This window comes from Hippocampus zosterae, chromosome 2 (genome assembly GCF_025434085.1).
Source record: "Hippocampus zosterae strain Florida chromosome 2, ASM2543408v3, whole genome shotgun sequence".
In the NCBI taxonomy this organism is placed as follows: Eukaryota; Metazoa; Chordata; class Actinopteri; order Syngnathiformes; family Syngnathidae; genus Hippocampus; species Hippocampus zosterae.
The window spans coordinates 5,268,581-5,279,807 of NC_067452.1; the positions used below are offsets into that span (position 1 = coordinate 5,268,581).

Below are 11,227 nucleotides of genomic sequence, written 5' to 3' on the forward strand. Positions count from 1 at the left end.
AGTTCTGCCAGCAGCAGATGACCCAGACCAGCTCCCCTTCTGACAGCGTGCTACTTGTTTGACTCTAACCTCCTGCAAGACGCTCACTCCTCCTTCTGAACTTTCCCGAGCTCCTGCCTCCATTCCTGGCTAATATTTTAACTCTTCTCTGCCTTGTGTGTTTTTCATAACATGTCCTTCATTCGACCTGACTTTATGTTGCCGTAATTTTCATGCTGCTGCAACTTATTTCAAGGTTCATGGTTAATGCCCGTCAGATCATGAGAGAATTTCAAATAGTTACTCACTTTGATTAAGTCCAACTACTAGGATGCTTCATTACATGAGGAGCTGCTTCATTGCATGGTCTGTCCCACTGATCCCCTCTGGCTCGACATCTATTTTCATGACAGTTATTGGATGCGTGTTTTTTTTAGGGTTGTGAGCATAGTCAAAGCGAGAGTTTACTGCAGCAGCCTATAAAATGCTAATATTCACACAGGTGCGCCTCAGCCAAGAGTCGAAACATGTCCCGAATTGTTGTGGCTTGCCATGAATGTGCTGGTGATTTTTTTTACATTTTTATTTTTTTAATAGAAACTGTGTTTTTATAGTTTGACTGCCGTGTGCTCCCTCATAGCGTGTAACATCGTGTGATGTTTTTTTTTTTTTTTTTTTGCGTCTTGTGCAGTCATGCACTCTCAGACGACATAACCAATTTCAATTTATGTCTGACCTTCATGCCTACACACACACACACACACAGACAGAACACTTTTTGATTGGTTTTACTAAAGATAATCAACTCTGCTGATTACCGGTAATTCTGGTTTCACACCGTGTGACTTGGCAAGAACTTAACAGTCATGGCTGTGGGATTAATTTGAGCTCAGTATATTTGGAGATACTCCATCCCTGCTTTTTACAGCTGTATAACTGAGTGGGGGGTTTTAAATTTGTCATACACAGGATGGGCAACGTGAGGTGTTTACTTTTGCTCGTTTCCTTTAGAATGATTCAGGTTTCATGTTTCCTTCCTCTCGTAACCTATTTTGAGCTCTGTGTCCTCATCCAGCCAAATGTAAGAATACAGGGATACTTTATTTGTAATCCCATCCGCCTGTCTTCGCTTTTCTTTCCTCGTGTTGACAGTGCCCACAGCCACACCCGGCTCTCCTGATGCTGTGGACCACTACCTGGAGACGCCTGCCGATGAAAATGAGCACACCCATTTCCAGAAGGCCAAAGAGAGCTTGGAGGCTAAGCACCGTGAAAGGATGTCCCAGGTATGCATCGAAGGGTGGCTTTTCCCATCATATAATACAGTAATCCTTCGTGATAACGCGGTTTACCTCCCGCGGCTTTGCTGTTTCACGGATTCTTTCAGCATTTTTTATGCTTTTTTTTTTTTTTTGAAACAGTGAATCGTGTTCTGCATCCTGATTGGCTACAGTCTCTGCACCTCGTCTCTGTACAGCTTGCCAAATTTCCCGGATGTAAAATTTTGGTCTTTGGTTTCATTGTATCAGTGGCGGATGTTGGTCTGTCAAAGGAGGGGAAGCTCAATTTCGGCCTTCATCATAAAATGTGTCGGTTTATTTATACGGGAATTCTACTCTCCGTTCCTTTTTTAAAAAAATGACCGTCCGCGCGTTCTACGCTCAGCGTCCACACAGTTTAAAGCACAGTGAAGCTGCGGGAATGAATAAGAAGAGAGTCGCGTCTTAACCAGTAATAAGAAGCTGATTTGGAACAAAGGTTGAGCGCGTTGTAGCGCATGTCTAGTCAATGACATGTTCACACGATTGTATGTCCACACATATATTTGATCACTTACTTTTTGACATTTTAGGGGAAGCTGAGCTTCCCTTGCAGTCTTCGAGCAATCGCCTCTGCATTGTATACATAGTTCAGTAGTGTAGCTGACTATCAAGTACAACTTTATTGTCAAATGTGCTGTATGTGAAACATTCAGCACATTTGAAATTTCTTCCCTTTGACATTTTTTTGCTTTAATTAAAAAACTTTTTTTTTTAATAAATCCTACTTCACGTATGTCACATCACGGGTTCTTTTTGGAACGTAACCCCCGCGATAAACGAGGGATGAGTGTATTCAGTCGCTACTTTCATGACAGTTGACAATAAAGTCTATTAATAAATTCAATTGTAGCCCGAAGGATTGCTTATGGAGCTGAGAAAATGAACAGTGTTTTCATTTTTAATAGGAAATTGAAGGCAGAGAAGTTATAGCAAAAAAGTGCATCCGTTAATCCTCCCATGGGTAGGATGCCTGCACAGATTATTGTGATTTATTTATTTATTTTTAATTGCGTTCCTTAATGGAGTGGTTCGCAGCAGATGGTGCACGCTGCACAGCAACAGCTTCAAAGCTTCAGACGAGGACACTTTGTGCAGAACTTGGAATGACTTTTCCTTGTGCTGGAGTTTGTTCTGGGTGTTTGTTTTTGCTTGAGTGGCTTCAGGCCCCGCATCATCAGGTTGCGCACGGTTGACTTCCCCTTTATAAACGCTGCTGTGTGTCGGCCGCAGGCCTGAGCTCAGCCAGTGAGTCGGAGAGGATGCAACCAAAAAAAGAAGAGTATTCACACTTGTGAACGGCATCTCTACAATACAATGCAATACAATACAATACATGCTGATTTATATAGCGCTTTCACAACAGCGGCAGCTGTAACAAAGCGCTCTACAAAACTGTTAACATAAAGTAAAATGATAAACACAACACATAACATAAAACACGGACAGTCGTGCAGTCCTAACCACTTTTCCGTCACACGCTTTGTTGTTTGAAGCGGTTTGAGATGAAAGAGGAGAGAATCAAAGTGTCCTTTAACCAGTGGATCAGAGACGTCATGCTCAAAATGTGCACACGTCGGCTACAAGCTAAGTTTCAAAGTCAACAAGAAGCTGTAGCATCCATTGACGAAAAAAGAGATTGATTCACTTCTCCTGTCCCATGGAAATCCATTTCAATTCCAAGCGGCGACTCACGGTTCCAAATACGCAACGGCGCTCTTCGCCAACGCTCCTCTCTCCTCATCCTCAACTTCAGCGGCCATCCATAAAGCCGCACCAACGCCAACTGTCCAACAGCGCTGACATAGCCACTGAACAAATTGGGGTTGTGAAAAATGCTGCCCATTACTGGCGCAAAAAACACAAGCGCCCCAGGTCTGTCCAGCACCGACAGTCAATGGCGCCGACATTCCTCCCAATCAAAATCTGTGCTGGTACAGGCGTGCTGCCGAGAAGGCGCAACCACCAAGCACAGATACTGCTCCTTTGACGAATGTCGTGGCCAAAAAGCGCTGAAAACAGTCCATATCAGGTCCACACGATGAAACAACAAACAGCATGTGACAAAACAAAAGACAAAAACAGCAAAAAAGAACAAAAAAGCAAGGCTCTTGAAGAGCACTTGCCGAAGGCTGCCTACTCGGGCGCCATCTTGGAAAAAAAAAAATCTCTCTGCGAGCCTGCAGTGAATCATTTATGTCAATGTGTGACTCCTCAGTCATTCCTGCAGATGCTATTAGTACAGAATAATCTGGTATTATTTTTCCTCCACTTGTCTCTGAAACCATACAGTATGATTGCAGCCGTTGTTGGGTTAGTTTTCCCAGCCCAGACACACATTGGTTTCAAAATCATGGGCAGAAAAGCAGTTGTGCAGCAAACAATGTCGTGTTGTCCTTACAACTCTGCTCATAGAGTGCAGAGTGCATATGTCATGGCATATTGGGATGGGTGTCATGTGTTGTCACTGTTGTTTTCCCTCAGTTTGGCGGCAGCATATTCCAGCAGTCACACTAACAATTATTAGCAAATTCCAATTGAATGGACATGATGTCTCTCGACTTCTGCTCAGGTGATGAGAGAGTGGGAAGAGGCTGAGAGGGAAGCAAAGAATCTTCCACGTGCAGACAAGAAGGCAGTCATCCAGGTAACGTGGGCATATTCTGAATGCCGGCTCTGCAGATTGTTGACCTAGCACTACTTGAAATGTTTCAACTGTGCATTTTAGCGTTTCCAAGAGAAGGTCGAGACACTGGAGCTGGAAGCAGCCAGTGAACGCCAGCAGCTGGTGGAGACTCACATGGCCCGAGTGGAAGCTCTTCACAACGACCGCCGGCGCCTGGCGCTGGAGAGCTACCTGACCGCCCTGCAGCAGGATCCCCCCAGGGTGCAGCACACACACACGCGCGCGCACACATCCAGGCATAAATCCACCATGTGAAGTGTTTTCAGTGTTTTCTTTGCTTCTCCTAACCTGCTACATTTGATTTCTTTTAACAGCATCAAATCATTTTGTTTACTGTTTATTTGTAAATGAGATATTTTGAGTGGCCAACTATCTGTCTGGTCCTCTATTGCTTCCTCTGTCTTCTAAAGCACTGAGACCAGACTGATGCGCTAATGGAAAAGCTTTGCAACCGACTCAGAAGCTTCAATTTCACACTTGACAAATTGTCGTTTCTCACCAATGTTTCCAATCATGCTGTCCTGAGCCTACACCTCACGAGCTGCCGTGTTCCGCTTGTCGCAGCCTCGTCATGTCTTCAGCCTGTTGAAGAAATATGTGCGCGCCGAGCAAAAGGACAGACAGCACACCCTGAAACACTTTGAACACGTCCGTATGGTGGACCCAAAGAAGGCGGCGCAAATCAGGCCTCAGGTATCGCACACTCAAACACAAACGTTTGCACTGTGTGTGAATTTGTGAGCAAATTGAGTGGAAATCATCATTATTTCGGTATTCTGACCTTAAGTGACATCTTTGTTTAGTGAAGTGCCCCAAGATTTTCCTAATGTGAAAATCGCTTGTTGGGCTCAATAAAGGTTGCGAAACACTGCGTCTAATGCACTTTGTGTGTGTGCGCGCGCGCGTATGTGCGTATGATGCTGTATAGGTGCTGACCCACCTGCGTGTCATTGAAGAGCGTATGAACCAGTCATTGGGACTTCTCTACAAGGTGCCCGGTGTGGCTGACGACATCCAGGACCAAGTCGGTACGTTTGGCGCCACTCTGTTCTCGAGAGTTTCATGCCCGTCGCGTTTTGTAGAAAATGTGACATTTCATTCTTGACAAAATACCGCAGATTCTTCAGCTGTCTGATTCCTGCCAAATTCCAAACCTTTGCGAGACAGATGTGAATTGTAGCGCTGATTATGTTACTCGTAACAGCGGGATTGAAAGCTCTAAATTCCAATCTTTTCTTTTTGCTGATAAGAATTTTGCAGCTGTTTGACCCAATTCTTCAGCGCATTTAAATCAAATTGTTTGTCGGGAAGATAAATCTGCTGTTCACCCCGTAGTCTTCCCCCCCCCCCCCCCCCTGCTTATTGGAGTTGCATGCGTCACACAACCATCTGTGTCTCTGAGAGTGTGACCGTCGGTACGGCATTGTGGATGATGCACACAAACTCTTGCCGGAAGAAATGCAAAAACTGTTGACACATTCTTGGAATCATTCGCGTGGGGCTGGATAGTGAAATGTGTTTCTTTCAAGATTTCATTACTTGAACCGACAAAGAAACGATCGTGTATGTGCATTCTTCATATTTATTGTGTGAAACCGACAATGAAAAGAATAATCCAGAAGATTCTAACTCTCATCCTTGACCCATGCATCCCCTTGTGATTTCTCCTCTCTCCAGATCTTTTGCAGAGGGAACAGGCTGAGATGGCCCAACAGCTGGCCAACCTGCAGACAGACGTGAGGGTGAGCTACGGTAACGATGCTCTGATGCCCGACCAGGAGCTGGGAGACGGCCAAACCGAGCTGCTGACTCAGGAGGACACGCTCGGCTTGGGAGGAGTCGGCTTTATCCATCCCGAGAGCTTTAACCAGCCCAACACTGACAACCAAGGTCTTTTCTCCAACATTTGCTCATTTGTGATAGTGGAAATCGGTCCTTCAAAACTTAGTCTTGTCCTCCTCGTTCCAGTTGAACCCGTGGACTCTCGCCCCAGTCTTGAAAGAGGTGTTCCCACACGGCCAGGTGAGCCTGCATGAAATGTTTATCCCACTGTTGTTTGGGCAGTCTTGATTGGGACAACTCACTGTTATTCAGATTGCATTTTCCCAAACACCGAAGACAGTCAAGGTCTCCAGTTCAATGCATGAGGATAATTAGACACACGGTCGATTTAAAAAAAAAAATAAATAAATAAAAAAATCACAGGTGTACATGCCTCTTTATATAGCTGGGGATGCGGTTGTCTTCAGAATTGACCAGTCACTTTCAAACTCCAGTTAAGTGGGAGTCAGGACAAACTTGGCACAGTTTCTTAGATTGCCTTTGACCCAAATAATGTTCAGACATTCCTGGCATTTCCTTTGTCACATCTTAAAGCATAAGCTGCTCTCCGCAGAGAGCTTGAACAGCGTCAGGGGGATGTCGTTGTTCATCGTCATCTCAGTCAGGGAAAATGGACAAAAGAGTTTCAAGGCCTTGAATATATCACGGGGCACAGTGAAGACAATCATCATCCAGTGAAGGAAGATATGGCACCACAGTGACATTACCAAAAACTGGACGTTGCTCCAAAGCTGATGAAAAGACGGGAAGAAAATGAGTCAAGCTGGTTGCCAAGGAACCACAGAAATTTCTGGCCAGGACTGGCTGTTTAGAGCATGTTCTTTATGACTCGGCTTTTTTGTGCTTGGGCAATTATACAGTGGCAAGAAGGGCGGGCTTATCTGATAAAAAGAAAAACGTGCACCGGCTACATTTTGCAAAAGAACACTCACAAATCTTTCAAGCGCATGCTATGGTCTGATGAAACCGAGACTGAAGTTTTGTGCAAACACAACATCGCTCATCAACACAGAACAGCCCCACGTGCTTTGGGGCTGTTTTTCTTCAGCTGGAACTGGGGACTTAGTCAAAGTGGAGGAAATTCTGAACGGTTCCAAATTCCAGTCACTGTCACCACAAAACTTTGAGGCTTCCACTAGAAAATTGAAAATGAAGAGGAACTTCATGAGCATGGTAATGACCCAAAGCACACATCAAAACCAACAAAGAATGGTGCATGTGATCGAACATCTGTGGGGTGATCTAAAAAGGGCTCTGCGCAGAAGACAGTTTTGCAATCTGACACGTTTGGAGCATTTGCGAAAAGAAGAGTTGGCACATATTGCCACATCAAAATGTGCCCCATATACTTCTCCCCCAAAATACTGAGTGGAGTTTTAATTTATTCTAGGTTCACCTTCAAGATTTTCGATTTGTTTTTTAACTCATTCACTCCCAAAGACGTTAAACGTCTTTTCAGACTTGGTCCAGAATTGGCTGGTACTGAATGAGTTAACTGAGTTGTTCAAGTTTTAAGCCACATAAAAGGTTGCTTCTGACTGTTACGCTCGATAATACAGTACTTTTCCTTCTCTTGCCAGTGACTGGGATAAAAATGGAGGCTATTCCCGAACTCCGAATGGAGAAGGGGGACAGACAGAGTACTGAATATGAAGTTCACCACCAGAAACTGGTAAACAAACTTTCTCCCTCTGACCCTCGCTCCCGGTGCACGACAGCGTGCAAAATCCTCCGTTCTCAGATCAGGCTTGTTGTTTGTAGATGCCAATCTAATACACTGCACTAAACACCTCGGAGGCTGTGGAGTTCCCAAAGTCAATCATCTCTCTAATTTGATATCCAGAAAAATGTTCAAATCAGATGCAAAATTAGGATGTCTAACATCTCATCACACACAATTCCCGGCTGGTGAATGCATGCGTGTCACATGACAAGTTTCTCTCCATCAGGTCTTTTTTGCTGAGGATGTAGGCTCCAACAAGGGTGCCATCATCGGGCTGATGGTTGGCGGTGTTGTCATAGCAACCGTGATTGTCATCACCTTGGTGATGCTTCGGAAGAAGCAGTACACCTCCATCCACCATGGAGTCATCGAGGTCAGAAGCAGCTGGCGCGTGTATTGGGGCGGGTGATGGGCAAGCTGTTCTGGTCCCCCTTCATGAATGTTGCGCATGTGCACGCGGGTAACCCATCCAATCTCTTTTGGCTCTGCTCCAGGTGGACGCCGCTGTTACCCCCGAGGAGCGCCACCTGTCGAAAATGCAGCAGAATGGCTACGAGAACCCAACCTACAAGTTCTTTGAACAGATGCAGAACTGAGGAGGGGGATGTCCTATCCACACATACGCACACATTTCATTCCACACCTTAAGCACCTTCCCTCCCCCTCCCCCTCCCAGAGTAGAGTGATGTCAGCAGTGTGGCATGATACCAAGCAGTGACTGAGTATATGGAGCTTTTGTAGCCCGCGTTTCTTCCACTACTGCCTGGGCGGACATTGTGGCCGAGCCAATTTGCACGACGTTTGTTCACTTTATTGGAGCGACACGCCTTTGACTTAAGAGAGTTTTTTTTTTTATTATGTTGCTCTGTTTGGGCCTGCTGATGCATGGGGGTGGCCTCACCCAGTGCAAGCGAACCCACCATTAATGGAAGAAACCTGTCCTTTCAATACAGATCCAGAGCCATTGTGTTGTTGTTGTTGTTTTTTTCTTGGCTTGTAGGTGTGAAAATCCAAATCTGGCCTGCGAGCAAGAGGGCTACGGTTACATTGCTCCATGGGCCTCATGTACTCAATTTTCATGAGGGGAAAAAAAAAACATCATTTAGTTTGTAATCATATAAGTTTAGGATAAAGTCAATCGACATTTTTCCAGAAATGAGGTCTGGTCTTTTTGTTTCCCCCCTTTCCTGCACCACTGCTGCACTCTACTCTCTGCACTGGAGAATAATTTGTGTAATTTACACCAATAGCCTCCACCCACTACCCAGCCTCCCTCTTTCCTCTTTTATTTGTGCATTTTTATGACAGCTGGGCTGTGTTAGGTGACACAAGGCTCTTAAGGCTAAATATCTAGAGTTGATCATGAACATGTTGATGATGATGCTAGTGATTATGTATTCTGAATGAGCTGTGTTTATTTTTGGTTTCGGTATAGGTTCGATTTAGTTTTTAAAAGAAAAAGGAATGAAAATAGGGGAAAAAAAGATGTCAAATCATTTTTTAAACTTGTGTGTGATGTACTGAAGTAATGCTGAAGTTGTAGTCGTTCATATGTAGTGCATGACCATGATGACAACAGGATTTGGAAAGAAAAAAACTGCTCTCTTGAACCTCTCACTTATAGATTATGCTAGCAAGATTGTACATTTCGTATCCTCTCGTGATCTTGTGACTTCAAACCATGGCGAAACATACAGTATATAAATATAAACCTCCATCGACAGGCTCTGCTTTGATATCTCACCCACACTTAAACCTGATCTGTGATTTTTTTGGAATTTTAAGTGTGGTTCTTTGTTTCGTTTTTTTTGTTCGACATTCTCTGTTTTCCTGAAGGAGTAGGAGCTGGCTTCATCTGTATATTATTTTCATTTCATTCAATATTGTATCATGGGAGATCCTGATATTAGGGGCTCAACCCGTTTTCAATTTGGCTTTGAAGTTCAACGCTTTGGTTGTTTTCCCTGCAAGGTATCTTATAGCTATCTGGGTGATGGTTTGCAGGAATCTAGCAAAGGATGGTTTAGACTTGGGTGTGTACGTTTTGTCATTTTTAGTCTGGTGTTTTAGCTGTCTTTAAGCTGGCATTTTATCCCACAGTGGTGGAGTCATGACAGATGTATACGGTATATATTTTTTTTCTGTCTGCTGAGAGGACAAGTGGAGTGCCGACGGGAAGGAGGGGAGTCGTGAGGGAGGTAGAAAGGAAATGACTTGCAGTTCTGGATGGATAGTCAGGCTGTCAGGCAGTCTGTATTTATAATTGGTTTTTACACCATTTGCCACCCCCTCCCCCATCCTAATCCCCAGCGCCTCTCTCCTTTGCCTTTGTTTATCTTCAGGCATGCTACTCACCTCTCCATCCCAACCATGCTCATTGGAGATCTGTGCTGTCTGCGTCATGATCATTGTGCCGTAGCTGGAAGAGAAATTAGGAAGGCATACCTCCAAACATTCATTGGATTCTAATGATAAGCAACAGTCACAAAAGCAGACAGCTCTTTTTCACAGGCTTCTCGCATACCATTATCACGTTGAAAGTAAAGTGTGACCTCTCGCTCTGTGAAACATTTTAAATACTTACGAATAGCCAATTATCTTTGGCAACATTTGCTTACATGCGAGTGCTCACAAGAAGCACGACAGATGGTGGGGGAGAAGTGGAAGAGGGATTTTGTTCTGTTGATTGCATTGCTTTTTGTTCGCCGTGTGATATTCTGCAGGCGATTTGCATTGACTGGGGAAACGCTTTCTACACTGTATTCCATAATAAAGTTTTGAATGTACCAATAGATGGTGTTTTTGTTTATTTTTCTTTTATCAAGCAGCATGTCTAAAATTTGTTTTCACCTCAGAAATTCAATATACCGTCTAATAAATTTCCTGTGTCTCTGTTTGGAACTGCTGCCACTCTGGTGAGTCTGAGTGTCAACGTTTCTGTTTGGAGTGAGCATCACCATGTTGTACCTGCGCGGACGTGGTTTTCCTCCAAAGACAATACACCTTCCTGTTTCAGTATAAAACATGCTTGCAAAATTACCTTACGTGCGAGTGCGTTTGTATAGTTGTCAGTCTCAGTGTGACTATGGCTCTCATTACGGATGACCACCACTCCTGGATGAGTACTAGCTTAGCTGTAAATAATGTGTAAACTATCAGAACGTGGCTAATATCAAATTTGCATACACATCCTGTGATGGGTCCAGACGGTGTCCAAGGCCTATTCCAGGATCTCATTGTCTACCCCGGAGCAGATCCTTCTTACTCAACCCATTATATACTGTACAGCCGGGTCAACGGAAGTGTGGAACTGATGATATGTAGTGAAAATTTTTGACAGGGCCAACTGCAAAGTTGTTCAAACGTATTGGGAAAGTCATTCGAACCTCTTGGTAAAACGTCGGCGAAAGGATAAAAACATAGCATTTCCCCCCCCCCCCCCATAATGGCATGAATTTTCCCAGAAAGCTACATTATGAGTAAACAAAAAGGTAATGTTTTTTATCGCTTGACCAATATGTTCCAACCGACTCCACATTGGCGGTTTCCATATGAAAAATCAAATTTACTCAAATTCACTTTAATAACGTTGTCTGTTAGAAATAATAAATGCTGTTCTTATCGGAAGACACTAATTATGTTCATGATTTCTCAATCATTAGGAAACATGACTATAAA

The 11,227-nt window shown here is 44.1% G+C and overlaps 1 protein-coding gene across 2 annotated transcripts in view; it reads left to right on the top strand.

Annotated features, from left to right (window-relative positions):
* Positions 1 to 10,339, top strand: part of appa (amyloid beta (A4) precursor protein a) — a 38,104-nt gene extending 27,765 nt beyond the window's left edge. For both annotated transcript variants that reach the window (XM_052058741.1, XM_052058742.1), the window contains 10 exons: positions 1,132 to 1,265; positions 3,871 to 3,945; positions 4,027 to 4,185; positions 4,549 to 4,677; positions 4,913 to 5,012; positions 5,662 to 5,874; positions 5,953 to 6,006; positions 7,407 to 7,498; positions 7,776 to 7,922; positions 8,044 to 10,339. In XM_052058741.1, the coding sequence (XP_051914701.1) occupies positions 1,132 to 1,265; positions 3,871 to 3,945; positions 4,027 to 4,185; positions 4,549 to 4,677; positions 4,913 to 5,012; positions 5,662 to 5,874; positions 5,953 to 6,006; positions 7,407 to 7,498; positions 7,776 to 7,922; positions 8,044 to 8,145 (1,205 nt within the window). In that variant the 3' untranslated portion in view covers positions 8,146 to 10,339. The remainder of the gene's footprint in view (positions 1 to 1,131; positions 1,266 to 3,870; positions 3,946 to 4,026; positions 4,186 to 4,548; positions 4,678 to 4,912; positions 5,013 to 5,661; positions 5,875 to 5,952; positions 6,007 to 7,406; positions 7,499 to 7,775; positions 7,923 to 8,043) is intronic.
* The last annotated feature ends 888 nt before the right edge of the window (positions 10,340 to 11,227 follow it).